The following is a 15430-nucleotide window of genomic DNA, read 5'->3' as shown; positions in this document are numbered from 1 at the left end:
GTCCTGGAAGTGTTTTTGTAATTTTATCCACTTCCTGCCTGTAACATCTGCATCGTCCTCCCTGCACCTGTCTCATACAAAGCCCCACTATCAGCCCCCACAGCTCCGATCTGAACTCCTGGGAGGCTCACACAAGACCAAGTCGACCTCAGGGTCACAGATTCACCTCCCTCACGGGACAAAGAACACTCTGTGGGTCCCCCTGTCAGGACCCCACCTCTGTTAAGACCTCAAATACCAGCACAGGAACCAAACCGTGATAAGCTCCTGCTCAGGTGTCACCTGATAGCCAATAAGAGCTGAACTGAGGGGGATACAGGTGCCCCACCTCCTCCTCAGGTAGGACTGATAAACACAGTTAATGGGGCTGAGACTGCAAAAGGCTTCGAGCCTCCCTGTAGAGTCTGATTCATTACAATGACTCAGGGTCTGACACCAGCCTTCATTCAATGAGGAACACAACAGCTTCTGCAGCCGCTGCGCCACAAATAAGGTGAGCCTGACTTCACTGTTCACTCACACTCACACTCACAGGCCTTAGTCGGTTTTACTTGTCTGTTCGTTTTCATCCAAAAAGCTCTGACAAACATGAGTTGGTGAGCACTCAGCAGCTAGAGGTGGAGACCAAAAACAGAGCTACAAGAGGGTGAATGTTGAACAGTTGACACAAATGTGAATCCACATGAATGATGGTGTTGCTTTGTGACTGCTGGGTGTGGAGTCAGGCAGCAGCTTTAAGGTGACTCACTCAAACTACACCTGCCTTCAGAATCAGGGATCCATAAAGTTTTATCTTAACATTTCAGTGATATAATATTACATCATAATTTACTGGTGTATGGCGTTTTAAAAATAAATCTTGTAATCTTGTTGCCTCTCTTGAGTAGGCGTATAAAGTGTCACAAAATGGAAATACTCAAGTTAAGTACAAGGAACTTGAACTTATACTTAGGTGCAGTATTTGGCCAAGAGTACCAGTACGAATGTGATCAGTGACTTTGCAGCAGTGTAGGCCTGCAATGGCCACAGACCCCAGATTTTTATCAGAGAATTTAATTTATTGCTGTCTGGATATTTCCTACAAATAAAACAAAAAACTATCCTAAAAAACATTAACTACATTAACCAAGAAACAATGTTAAGTTTATTTTATCAGTTTTCGTCTTGTGTCTGTGTTGTCTTGTGATTTCCTGTTTTATTTTGTAAGTACTTCCTGTCTGTGACTATTGTCGTCAGCTTTGCTTTTCCCCTTTGTCTGTTTTCCCTCCTTTGGGATTACCTGTCTCCGCCCTGATTGTTTCCACCTGTGCCCTAACCTTGTGTGTATATATAGTCCTCGTCTCCCTTTGTCCTGTTTCAGTTCGTCTTGTCCCCTGTGTTAGACAACCAGCGTCTTCACCAGTGCCAGGTCTTGTTATTTTGTTACTTTGCTCTAGTGATTTCCTGTTTTCTTAGCCAAGCTTCAGTCTTGTGAGTTTTTGTTTCTTACTTTGGTGTAGGTTTTTCTCTGTGGTTTTCAGTTTGTACTTTTTTTGAATAAAAACTTTATTTTGAAACTTTGAGAGTCGTGCGTTTGGGTTCTGGTCCATAGTTCAGTTGTGACATTAACAACCTTTGCGTTAATTCAATTCCATTTATTTATATAGCACCTTATACAATCAAAACTGTCTCCAGGTGCTTTACAGAGACCCAGAGCCTGAACCCCCGAGCAAACAGTGACAAGGAAAAACTCCCTTTTAACAGGAAGAAACCCTGAGCAGGACCCGACTCACAAGGGAGAACCATCCTGCTGATAGTCAGCTGGGTGAAGGAGGAGAAGAAGAGGTAGACAGGACAGAGAGGATGAAAGAGAGAGAAACATACATGCAGTAAACATCATGCATCACAAAGGACAAACATGATTGGTTGTTGTAACTGGAAATCTTGAAGACTATGTATTGTATGTATTTGTTTTTTAGCTGGTATGTTAAGGGTTAGTGAGAGCCTTCACACTGCCATCTAGCTGTCGCAGGTTTATACACAACAGAAAAGTATTTTGTACACACCCCAAACCTGTTAGCCCCGCCCACATCCTTCCTCATAACCACCTGTCATTCAGCAGAACCCCCCTCCTCACCCCACCAATCTGGACCGTACTGACGAGCTAAATGTTGGCCTCGCTCTTCCTACAGGCTTAAAATTTAAGTTTTCATTTTACTTCTATATCTATAGCTCTTTGATATAAACCTTCGCACATCCCATAAATTAAACATTGTGGTGGTTTGTGTCCGTCAAGAGTGAACCCCTTCAGCTTTGAGGAGACATTAAAGTTGGAAGTATAACTGCATTAATGAGACCGCTGACCTCCTGATAACTCCTGTGCTCTGAGTGAAAAGTGCTCGGGGCTTGAATAACATTAATGATACACTTCAAGCCACAGGTGGGCCGAGCTGTTTGAAGCCATTTCAGACCAGAACCAGCAGGCAGAGAAGGTCGTTGTCTGTCGACTGGTGCAGCAGTAATCAGCACTGTAATCACGGGGCAATTTGTGGAGCTGGGGAGGAGATTTCAGGGTAAATTCAGGTCTCCGTTACACAAAGTGACACTTCTGGCCCCGTCTGATAAGCATGTTCGTTTGTTCGATTGAGTGTGGGGTCGCGGCGCCACCAGGAAACGAGTCGTGCATTCGTACCTTCTGTGCCGTTATTATTTAACAGCAGCATTCAGTTACTGCAGTGGATTAATGAGCATCAAACTCAGTTGTAGGCTGTCTTCTGAGTGCTGCCCCCTGTGCTTGTCCTGAGAATTACAACATGCAGAGCAAAGTTATTTTCTGTTACGTTTCAGGCATTTAACCCGCAGGAAAAGTTCTCATTGAATTCTTTAAAATGTTTTTATGTTGGGAAAGTTGAAAACTACATTACATAAAAATGTATAGATGTCTGTAACCACTTTCCATAGCTTCAAATAACTAAAACAAAAAATAAAACATTTGAATATACACCAGTCTGATAAGAAACCATCTTTAGAAAAAATTTATTTGTGGTGTACTTTGAGTTTTTAGTTTGGCTCATGTCCCATCTGCTAACATGGAGAAAGAGGATTTTATGAGCTGTACTGCAGCCAGCCACCAGGGGGCGACCCACATGTTTTAGCTTCACTATTGGGGAGTGTTCATGTCGTCCATCTTTATGTACAAAGAATTTAAAATGAAAAATGTAAAAAAATTTTTTTTTAAAAACCTGCTATAGCATAAAGGTCTTAGCAGGGGTTCACATAACTGGTATGCAGGTAGGCATGCAGGACAAACATCAGGAGTGCGTCATGTCACTTGACCGTCATGTTATCAAGTACGCAAAGGCGCGTAGTAACACCAGTGACATGACGATTGTTGTCGCACATGCATACATGCATACCAGTTATGTGCACCCCTGGTCATAAAGGTTAAAAATGTTTTACTGTAAAATAACCGTCCAGTTTGTGTCTTTTTCTCTGATTGGCATCTTCCTCTGAATGCAGGTACCAGTCATGTTTCTGATATGGATTTTCATGCTTTCTGCTGTTCCAAATGGTGAGTTTCCATAAACACATGCAACCAAAATCCAAAATAAGTAAATAAAATGAAATATAAAAGTGTTATATAATTATAATTTACATATTAGTTTATATCACAGTCTTGCAGAAGAAGAATTAATATTAGAGGTTTGTGACTGATCTATAAAACAAATCATTATTACCTACAGCATTTATGAAGACATTAGTAGACAGTCTATTTGGTTATGTTATATATATTTTAGATCAATCAATTATTCATATTAACAATGCATGATATAATATATCTATTATATTCCAACTCTTTTCCATTATGGTTCCAAGTGTTTTATACTAATGTTGCATGATGTAATCTGATGGTTTATTGATGTGTTAAATGTTAATCACTATTATAATAATTTGTTGTGTTTGTTCAGCCTTTTCTGCCAGCTCCATTTTCTGCCCGGACCCAAAGGCCAGCAACCAGAGCGCCGATCATGTGACTGGTAAGAAACCTGTAGGCGATGTGAGAGAAAAAGCCTTGATTAACACTAATTAATGACTCAGCTAATTAAATTTGGTGAGTCACAGGTCTACTGAGTTCAAAAGCTCAGTGACGCAGGACTTCAGGTGCAAGTGACACTTTCTGATGTTGTTCACGTCAAGGTCGCCTGATTCCCGACTTGATGTTCTGGGACCCCTTTAGTCCTAATCAGCTTGGCGGGTACATCTGGCAAATGAGAGCTGTCGCCTGAATCATTTTCAGCGCCGCATGCTTCTCTGGTCTCAGGTTATTAGAACCTGTCAACAGGATTATCTATGATTAAATCTCAGCTCTCCACCTGCGAGATGGAGGAAATCAAACTGCAGAAAGGGTGAAATTGTTGAGTTTTGTTCTTCCTCTTGAGCTTCCGTTTGTTTCCCTTCTCTCTTCGTGCAGATTGTCTGGGCCAGCGCTTCTCCTGGCTTCACTCCATCTTCGATAATTTCCCTTCGCTGCTGCATTTTGCACTGAAGTTGCGCTGTGCGACGGGACTCTGTCCACGTGACCTGGAAGACTACGGCTGCTCCTGCAGATACGTTCCCTCTGGAAACCCTGTGGATCCTCTGGATGTGTGAGTAAGACTCTGATCGCAACAGGAAGCGGCTGCTGCAGCTGCTGGAAGTAAAACACAGCGTGGTGGCTTCAGGCTGGCATGTGCAAAGTGGGCTGGGAGAGGACAGAGAGCGAGTCCCTCTAAATCAGTCGTCCTCAATGTGTCTGTGAGGAATCAGGGCCCACGAGTCAAAGATACGTTTGCCAGCACAGAAACAGAATCGGAAGGAACAAAAAGGCTTCGCTCTGATCTTTTCCTTTATCTTGTGAATACTGGATGTTTCACAGAAGAAACAAATCTGAGAGGGACAACTGGTCTTTGTTTTGAGTTGTTGTCCACCCGACTTTGTTTCAGTCAACACGTCCTCATACATAAAACCTGAACAGGTCATTTCCAGTGACTCCAGCCCAGCCACAGATATGACTGCTGGATGCTGGCGGTAGGCATGCGGGTCAACACTGAAGCGGCTGCAGTTTGGTTAGGTTTAGGAAAAGATCAGAGTTACTCAGTTTAGCCCCACCCACTTTGTCATCTGATAATCTAGCAAAAAACAAACAAACTTCTCATCAGACAAGAATAGATTTATATCAGATTTTGTGTGACTTTAGTCCATACAGCGATGAAACAATGTCAGTTATTTATTTTAAACATACTGTTCTTCAAAGCCATCTGCTTGTGCGTCCCTGAGATGTCTGTTGTAGCGCTCATCTCTTCCTCACTGCAGCTGCTGTGAGACTCACAGGATGTGTTACCAGAATGCTGCCCCCTGCAGGCAGCAGCTGCCTGCGCTCCCAGACAACTTCACCTGTTCAGCAGCAAACAGCAGCTGTGGTAAGTTTAAAGGAACAGTTTAACATTTTTGGGAATATGTTTATTTGTTTTCTAGCTGTTGTGTCTGTATGGTAAACATGAAGCCAGATGGATTCATGAAGCTAACCAGCTGCCGGCCGTAGCTTGGTGACTCCCACTCTCCATGACTTGATGTGCTGTATATTAAGTGGCCATGCTGTCCGTGGACATTGACTGGTGTTTTTTGTGTGGGAGATGCTGGTGACTGGTGTGAGCAGAGGTTCTGTGAATGTGACAAAGCCGCCATCGACTGCATGACTTACAGCTCGTACAACTCGAGCCTGAGAGGCCTGGCACACTCGTCCTGCTCTGCTGCAAATCAAACAGGTAACCCCATCAGATGAGTGCACTCACTCCAATACTGTGCTTAAATACAACTTTGATCAACTCTTACTTCATTTTCAGATTTAATAATAGAAGATGGAGTCACCCTGACCTACTCGCTGTACATCATCCAGCTTTTTACACGACTGCTTACTAAAGAAATAAGCAAGATGGCACAAAATAGTTCTTAGATGATTTTGTTGATTTAAAAATAAGCTTATTGCTTCTGCTAAAAAAGCAGTCTGTTAGATTCTACAGTTGGAACTGTGTTCATAACAGTGTAAATTCTGTGGCCTTCTTAATTAAATTCACATCAAACATTTCCAATGATGGTGAAGTGAGACAAGGTGAATGGGACTTCTTTGGGAATACTGACGTTTCTGTCCTCATTCAACCCCATGGATTATCTTTCTAATAATAATTTTAATATGTTTAGATAGCATGAAACTCTTAATTCATAGTTAACGACTGAACTGTTCACAGTACAGCGAAGGAGATCAAGAACAGAGTGCAGAAGCAGCCGAGCTCTCCAGATACAAGCTTTACACCAAACGGTTTCTCTAGTGACGATTAGACCATTGATGACCAGCATGTCTCCACTTCCTCCCACTGCACAAAAGCAGAGCCGAAATATCCCAGACATGAGTTGAGTAAAAGCTTTGGATGCAGGACTTTTGCTTGTAAGAGGGTATTTCTACACAATGGTGTTACTACTTTCACTAGTGTGCAGAGAAGAAAAGCACTAATGAGGAGAACATGATGGTTAAACTTGCAAAGACTACTTACTGGTTAAATGCCTTCATAAACTGTTCTGTTAGCAGCAGTTTAACAATCTGAATCTCTCATTAGTTTTTATTCTGTCTTTCAGATGTGACCAGCGAAGCCTTCAGAGGAGCAGGTGAGTCCGAGAGACGTCAGCTGAAACTCCCATCGAGTTAGTCAGGGAGCTTTGAGAGGATGTCAGTGTCAGTTTTCCCCAGACTGTGCGTCACTTTCTGAGTCGGTCAGCAATGTCACAATGGAGGAAGCCATTGATTGGATAGAAACGCAGAAGGCTGAGTCACACCTCTGAGGCTCTCAGCCAATTAAGACAATGACCTCTTGGTGGTTAATCCTGCAGCTTCCTGCCCACACACACACAAAATCAGAGATCATAGTGAGGTCCTCTGATCTGTCAGGTCCAAATATAGATGAGCTGCTCTCAGTCGGAGAGGCCAAGTTTCAAGTTTATTAAAGTGGAGAAGCCAGCTTTAGAGAAAAAGTTCTGTTTTTCTGCTTGAATAAACATCTGGCCTGCAACGTCCCATCTGAACTTGAGATCACCTTTAAAAACACTTCCAAATATGCATTTGTAGTGTTAAAGAGCCACCAGGGGGCGATCCAGACATTTTGTCCATCTTTACATACAGTCAGTGGTTAGCATGTGATCCCTCTTAACAATGCAGTGAATGTAATTGCACCTCGACGCACCCCAATGCACCACAAATTTGCCTGGCGGGAACCTGCAGACCTGGGCAGGGTTCATTCTGTCCTGGGTTAGCTAGCTCGGTCACTTCATGAAATGAGAAGGTTGCTTAGCTTAACAGTGTTAACATTGTCTTTTTTAAGAATCTTTTGTTAAAATCAAAATACTTGTTTACATTTTGGCTAATGTAGAGCTCTATGTAGGTGATAAGCTACATTTTTAACCTGCTCACTTAGCCAGTTGAGGGTGCTAACTATAAATCACTAGAATTCACAAGGTTAGCCAGAATATGATCAATTACTGCAGTCTGTTGAATTTAATTACACAAATCTGACTGAAAAAGATTAACAAGTTCACTTTTCAGTTAGCTACTTCTCCACCAAATGATGCTAATAATTCCAGTAGCCTGTTAACAGCTAGCATCCAAGCTAGCTAATGTGTGGAGTTAAAAATGTAGCTAAGTTTCCATTCAGCTCGACATTAAATACAACAGTATAACAAATATAACAGTGCAGCCAATCGAACCACAGCTGGTGGGATTAAATGTCCAACGACAAAGCCCGTCCTGTTCTACAGGCTGCAGCCAGGTACTCCTCCAGGTAACGTGTCTGTAAACCAGTTTGTGTAAACCAGGAGGAGCAGAGATTAAGGAAGTTGAAATGGTTTTGTTGTGTGTCCATTTTCCTCCCAGCTGTTCTTATCGTATTTGATGTGTCTGTTTCTGTTGGTCTAATCCCGTCCTCCACCTTGTTTCCAGATGTTCTCTCAGCAGGAAACGACTCTGTGAGCTACCAGCTCTCCAGCTCCTCGCTCCTGTCAGCAGGTAAAAAGTTCTGTTTGTGCTGGAGTTTCACTTTCTAAAGCTCCCTGTTCACACTCTGCAAATCACTGCAGCTCAAGAGGGGACCAAAAATAGCATTTCAATTTCACTGGAAGAGTTTTATGATGCTGAAGTTCACATTCATTCTCAAAGCTCCCCTACGTCTAAATTAAGACAGTTAATAACACATCCTCATGTCCCAGCTCATCAAATACAGCAGCCTGGCCGATGCCTTTAAGGTTCAGACTCTGCTTAACCCCTCTAGCATCAGGTCAAGTCAGCTGCAGTAAAGCTAGAAATAATACATATGCAGCAGAAGTTTTGGACTGTTAGGGCCTGCTCTTATTTCAAGGGCGTCAAGTTTGGCATGTGGCCCTTTTGGCATGGCCCCCAGAGCATCATCCTTCACACATAAAGCATCTCTACTTCCTCTTACTGTACCAAAGTAATGTTAAATATCTGATAGGAACGCTGCTATCTTGTTCTGGTGACATCATTTGGAGCCAGAGTCTGTGCAGTAGTGAGCAGGAGGTGGAGTTATCAAGTTCCCGCCCACACACCCATCTGAGCCAGACGGAGGCAGCTCTCAGCTGTCAATCATGATGTTTCAGCCCCTTTTTAAAGCATCAAATAACTAATTCAAACCAAAGGAATCAGACAAATTAACACTTGAGCAAACATCAGTGTGATAAGAACTACCTAAGATGACAGAAACCATCTGTGGGAAAAGTTTATTTGACGTGTGCGTTGAGGTTTTGGTTTAGCTGTTGAAGTGACAAGTTGAGAGAGGTGAAAGGCGAGTCTATTGATACATAACTAAAAACAGAAGTTGATTAGTTTAAAGTCTACTTTAAATATGAACATGTGCAGCAATGCAGCGTTTCCACAGTTCAGACAGTTAGACGATTTGACTGCTCTGTGCTGTTATTGTGTCTGACCAGCAGAGATGGACCCACTAATGACCAGCAGGGTGGACAACCAGAGTGACACCGCTGGCGTGAACGTTGACCTCATCACCCCACCGCCGGGGCCGCCCCTCCTGCTGACGCCTGCTGGTATGTTCTGTAATTGGCCCACAGGTCACAGGTTTAACACGGGGTCGAACAGAGGGCGAAACCTGGATGATTTAAAGACATGCGCACACACACACACGTTACTGTAAGACATGTCATGTGTTGTGGTAAAGTTTCCCTCTGGACCAGTTGGTCCTTTCAGCTGATCCACATTTCTCTGCCAGGGTCATGAAATTGTATTCACTAAATAAGAAAGCAAAGTTACCAGAAGATGTTTTTAACGCTGACAGACCCACTGGCTCTCCCAGTCAAGCCTTTAAGAGGCTGTGGAGGACACAAGTTAGCACGACAGGAGTGGAATCATGTGAAATCAGACAACCGAAAGCATCCAACAGTGTCAACCATGTGAAGTGCGCTGACCCAAAAAGGGGCTAAATAACACTTAATATTTAGTCTAAATTTTGATGAGGGAAAAACTGACGCGGCCATTTTTGTTATGCTAATCCCATGCAGATTCTTTCATGAAGTATAGACGTGTTATCATAACCTGTGCTAGATAAAGTGTATTTGACTATTTGTGCACACTGGGACCAGACTCATGAACCTTTAATGCTCATTAACAGTGCTGGCATTTCTAGCATTTAGCTGTCATTAGCGTTTAGCTCACATCTCAAATGTTTTTAAGTACAGCCTCAAAGTGCTACAAGCACATTTGAATGATCTTATTTACAGAGTAGTATTGAGGTTATTAGTCATCTTTTTGGGAAACTCATCTCCGTTGTGGTTTTCTCTGTGGTTTGTCATCGCAGAAGAGTTTGAGGAAGGTGAAGGTGGTGCAGAGGAGGTAGAAGAAGAACAAGAAGCGCACACGAGTTTCATCTCCAAAGGTAAAAGCGTCACATTACTCAGCCTCTCGTCTCCATCTGTGATCCTCCCTGAAGTACTTTTCTGGCAAACTCGTGTTTTCCAAGCTGCTCATAATTACATTTGGCTCGAGCTGACTGTCCTGTCGCTTCCAAAACACCAGAAATAATTTCCCCGCCGTTCGTCTCCTGCTGCTCGATGACTCACTTGGCTCAGATGCTTCCTGTTGCTGCTTTTATTTGTCGCTGCTTTTACAGATTTGAATGAGGCTGTGACAGAGGAAGCACTCAGGCTGGGCGAGATAAATCAGAATGAGACGACCCACAGTCCTTCAGCAATCAGCCCCGGTGAGCCAACAACACTGCACAGGAACACACTCCTGGTCTTTTTTTATTTCCATGATGGAAGTGAGCAGTGATTCACCTGATTCTGAAACACTTCTCGTTGCTTCTGAACTCCCACACAGGAAGTTTTTTTTCCTCTTAAGGTTTCTTTGGAGTAGAAAGAAAGAAAAACTATGATTAACCAGCTTGGAAGATAAACTTGAAGTCTTGAATGACTTTGAGAAAAATACTTTAGCTTTTATTTTTAAAATAACTGCGTGTCCATAGATTAATGAAAACAAGATGGCGCAGGTGTGTTGATTTCAAAGGTTTTATTAACAATTTCAGAGCACATAACCTCACAGACAGCATATTTAAATACCCTTCAAATTCTGAGCCGCAGATTCACTTTTGTTTGTCCGCGACGCAGAAACGCTGAGCGAAGCACAGCCGACCGAACTCTCTGCACTGAGCTTTGGAGATGGAAACACGGAGATGTCTTCAATACCTGCGACTTCTCACGCTGCCGTCACACCTTCGACTCCAACTACAACTTCTCTGAGGACTACAACTCCCAGAGAGCCGACACCAGCTGGCCAGGAGGAGGAGGAGTCGTCTGAGGAAGGTGGGTGGGGCAGGGTGGACTGTCCCGAAGGAACGTGCTACAACAACAGAAACACATTACAAACAAATTTAGAAATAACAAAAAGTCAATCAAAGTATGTAGATTGAACACTAAAAATCCCCCTGAGAAATGTGAGAAAAGTCGCTGAACATTCAAATCATTCAGTTAATCATCATCTAAACTCTCTGCAGGTTTGGCCACAACTTCATCACTAAATTCAGCAGAAGCACAAGTCAGCAGATCAGAGGAAATAACCAGCACATCCAGTGCAAAGCCCTCAAAGTCATCTGAGGAAGAGCAGGATGGAGAGGAACAGGAAGCTTCACATGAGCACGGTGACTATAATGACACCTGAGTTTAGTAGAGTTTGAGTTTGACTTGAGTTGAACTTTTTATATACAGACAAAAGTATTGGGACAAATCAGGTGCAGTGTGGGTCTGTTCCTCAGGGTTTGGGCTCGGCCCCTGAAGGGAAATCTTAATGCTTCAGCACACCAAGACATTTTGGACAATGCTATGCTTCCAACTTTGAGACTGTGAGCCAGGCCTTTTGGTCCAACATCAGTGTGTGACCTCACAAATGCTCTACTGCATGAATGGGCACAAATTCCCACAGAAACACTCCAACATGTTGTGGAAAGCCTTCACAGAAGAGTGGAAGCTGTTAGAGCTGCAAAGCTGTCTGAGTGTTTACAATGAGACGTCATTAAAGTCCCTGTTGGTTACTTTTGTCCAAATAATATTTGTATATCAATTGTAATCAACACGCTGTGTGAGTTTTCAGAGCGAGGTACACACACACACACACACAGCCTCATAATGATTTGATTAAGTTTCACGTCCCTGCTGTCAGGTAAAAAACATGTAACTGCTAACGTACTTATTTTGCCCTCCGTGCTGTAATTACACACTGAGGCTTTGACAGGCGTCTGAGGGGAAACTCGCACCTACACAGAAATTATTATGAACAATTCCAGGTCAAAAATAAATGTGAGGGCTTTTTCATTAGTGCCTGGTTTAATTAAGTGGAAAGTCTTAATGTCTAACTTGTGAAGGTCTTTTTGTTCTGCTCTCCTCAGGTGGAGGAGGTGTCACCTTCACGTTCACACCAGCAACACCTTCAGCCTCAGAGGACGGAGGCGAGCAGGTTGTCAGCACAACTGAAGGTCAGCTCCCGGAGCCACAAATGGAGTTTTCTCCCAAAGAAAGTCAGCGCTTTGCTCCAGAGAGCAGGTTTAACGAGCAGAGTCTGAACTGCGAGTGTTAGAGAAGCTGAGCTCTGCGCAGCAGCTGGTTAGCTTAGCTTCAGGCTCCGTCCGCACTGACAGCCTCCGTCCGCACTGACAGCCTCCGTCCGCACTGACAGCCTCCGTCCGCACTGACAGCCTCCGTCCGCACTGACAGCCTCTTTTCATTGTGTTAGCTGCCAGACTGATTCTCGCTTTCCATCAGACTCTTCAATAACCTGAAGTATTTTAGCGCCTTTCATTGCACTGGACAGTTAGATTTCAATCACGACGATCTCTCACCTTCTCGCTTCAGGACAAGCGACTCAGAAATCCACGAACTCGCCGTCGACCCCAACGAGAGGCGACTCTCAGACGACCTCCGTCAGAGCCGGGTCAGAGATCGGCTCGTCCACCCGACCCGCGGCCGTCAGAGCCGGGTCAGAGATCGGCTCGTCCACCCGACCCGCGGCCGTCAGAGCCGGGTCAGAGATCGGCTCGTCCACCCGACCCGCGGCCGAGTCTGAGGAGGAGCTGCAGGAACAGTCTGAGGAAGCTCCATGTGTGGAGGGAGAGGCGGCAGGCAGCTCGCAGCAGGAGCACACAGACGGTAAAGCTGGGTCACATTTAGGCCAAAACACCCGACAAGAGGCCTTCAGGCTCACTGATTCAGCTGAAACTTCAATGAAATGAATACATTAAACTGGTTTCTCTCGCCGGTTCAATAAAGTTAATTGCATTTAAGGTGATGTGATGATGACAGCCAGAAGAAACACCAGCAATAACAGACAATAAACTCACACTCTCCCAACGTGCAGATTGTTTGTTTGTTTGTTTTTGCAAGTTAAACGTGCTTTGACACAGCTTTCCCCTGCTGGTCATGTAAATGAATAAAGTGAATGTATTTATTTGACCTCTCGGTGCCTCCTGGTCCTGGTCCTGGTTCTGCAGTGTGTTTTCAGCTGAATATGAGGAAGGGGCTTGTGTTAGCTTGTACCTTCAGCACTGATGACCGCAGTAAATGTGTTGGCAGACCGGGACATGGCTCAGAAGAGGACCGTGCCGTACTTCGCCTGGTCCCTGCTGGAGTCCGTGGGCTTGACCGACATCCAGCTGCAGCCGGACAGCAAAGGTAAACCGCTGCAGTTCAGTTGGCTCCAGCTTCCCTTCCCTTCCCAGAATCTGCCCGGTAGTTTGACCTCAGGTGAACGTACGCACACGTGTTTCCGCCTGTCCGAACAGAATGCAGCCGCTCCTTCACCGTGTACGGCGGCGACGGCCGAGCCGCTCGGGAGATGGCGGCTCTCGGCGAGATGCTCCACTGCCTGACCGGGCGATGTCCACACGAGTACGAGATGTACGGCTGCTACTGCGGCCAGCAGCAGGGCGCAGGTCAACCCCTGGACCAGCTGGACAGGTCAGGAGCAAACAGGAAGTGACGACAAGCTGCTCGATTAATCGGCAACTTCTCTGATGATCAGCTAGTCGTTTTTAGTCACTTTGAAAGAAAAATTCTCTGATCTCAGCTTCTTAAATTAAATATTTTCTGCTGTGTTCAGTGCTGCGTTACAGTAAACCCAACAGGCACCAAACAAGACACTTTACATCTGACTTTTGGTTTAACCAGCACAACACTTCTGCACGGTCCTGCCATCACGCCGTTTGTGTCTCGGGGACTTTTCGGTTTGTCTCCTTGTCTCCTGGTGGACGCTGTGGCAGCTCAGTGGCACTCAGAGAAACCGATCGACTCGTCTGATCGGCCTACACAGACACCACCGATCAAATTATTGATAATGAATATTGTGGCCGATCAATCGGAGCACTTCAGTGAATCTTGTGGTTATCTTATTGGCTGATCAGTATCACCTGTTTACAGGAACGAGGCAGCTCCGTGTTTCTTTTAGTGGTTCGTGCTTCACCTCTGCTGCTCCTCCTCAGGTGCTGCTTCTTCCATCACTGCTGCCTGATGCAGATCAGCTCCATGGGCTGCAGGTCGGACAGGAAGCTCAGCGCTCGGGTCTCCTGTGAGAACGGCAGACCACGATGTGAGTAGGGCAGGACTGAACAGAAACACAAAGCAATACGCTGCAGGGCTCCACATCTTAGCACATTTTATTAGCCGAACTCAAGCTACCGACGGAGGAACTGACTCTCGTACCGTCCCAGCAGCTCTTGTGGCCAATCAGATTGCATCAATGTGAGGAAATAAAACACGCACAAGGTTTCCATAAGATTTTAGGCACTCAAAATTCATTTTACATTTTAAAGATGTAGTTTAATAAAGATATGAGGGTTAAAGTCATGCCAGGTCATGCTGGGTTCAGAGTGCACGATTTTTAGGGAAACTACAAACCTGACTTATTGTGAAACAAAGCTACATCCACTGACAGAAAAAGTTTCAGTGGGAGACTTTCTGACTCGGATTTCCTCCACGTCCTTCATCAACAAAACAACAAAGAATAAACATGACTGTCACCTGGCAGCTCGTCCTTAACTCCTCCTCCTCCTCCTCCTCCTCAGGTCAGGGCGTCACGGTGTGCGACAAGCTGCAGTGTGTGTGTGACAAAACCACCGCAGAGTGTATGGCGGCGGCACACTTCAACCACAGCCTGCCGTCGCAGCAGTGCCGCGGCCCCACGCCTCCCTGCCGCCGGGCCAGCAGACCCCCCAAACCACGGCTTTCCCCTCAGTCCAGCGAGGAGACGCAGGGAGGAAGCTCTGAGCTGGAGGACACAGACACACCTCCACCTCCACGAGTCCAACACAGGTGAGAAGAGTGAGAGTTCAACTCAGATCACATTCAGACCCACAGAACTTTATTAAGGTTTCCAAACAAAGAAGCTAATTACAGAAATCTCTCTGCTCCGTCTGTCTGCAGTGATGAAAGCTCTGACCTGAAGGATGAAGACAATCCTCCTGCCGCGTTGTCCGGCAGCGCCACACCTCCGCCGCCGCCGCCACCGCCACCGCCTCCTCCTCCCTCCAGCGTAGAGAGTCGAGGGCCGGTGACACACAGTGGGATTCAAACCCACAACCACAGGCCGAGTGCAGGGCACAGCCAAGGTCTCCAACCGGCTGGGAGACCAGCAGGGCCCGAGGTAAAGGGTGAGGAGGAGGAGGAGGAGGAGGAGGAAGGAGGAGAGGAAGAAGAAGAAGAAGAAGAAGAAGAAGACTACAGGAACTAGAGGCGACTGCAACTTTGGAAGATTTCATCAGATTATTGTCAGATTATTTTTTCCCCCATCAAGGAAAATTGTAATTTAAAGACATGACAACAAAAATGTTTACTGTGAATAAAGACATCAGAGCCAGAA

The 15430-nt window shown here is 45.1% G+C and overlaps 1 protein-coding gene across 1 annotated transcript; it reads left to right on the top strand.

Moving 5' to 3' along the window:
- The first annotated feature begins 2530 nt into the window (after positions 1-2530).
- On the top strand, positions 2531-15430 carry oc90 (otoconin 90). Its single transcript, XM_046407950.1, has 20 exons — positions 2531-2552; positions 3499-3550; positions 3948-4016; positions 4451-4625; positions 5332-5438; positions 5652-5783; positions 6649-6678; positions 8003-8068; positions 9007-9120; positions 9888-9965; positions 10200-10289; positions 10696-10890; positions 11082-11225; positions 11970-12056; positions 12433-12726; positions 13150-13248; positions 13359-13533; positions 14055-14161; positions 14637-14883; positions 14995-15430. The coding sequence occupies exons 2-20, from the start codon at positions 3508-3510 to the stop codon at positions 15299-15301; spliced, it is 2559 nt and encodes an 852-aa protein (XP_046263906.1). The 5' UTR covers positions 2531-2552; positions 3499-3507; the 3' UTR covers positions 15302-15430.

The sequence above is a fragment of the Scatophagus argus genome, chromosome 13 (genome assembly GCF_020382885.2).
Source record: "Scatophagus argus isolate fScaArg1 chromosome 13, fScaArg1.pri, whole genome shotgun sequence".
In the NCBI taxonomy this organism is placed as follows: Eukaryota; Metazoa; Chordata; class Actinopteri; family Scatophagidae; genus Scatophagus; species Scatophagus argus.
Note: the sequence above shows the minus strand (reverse complement) of the source record. Positions and strands in the feature narration are given on the sequence as shown.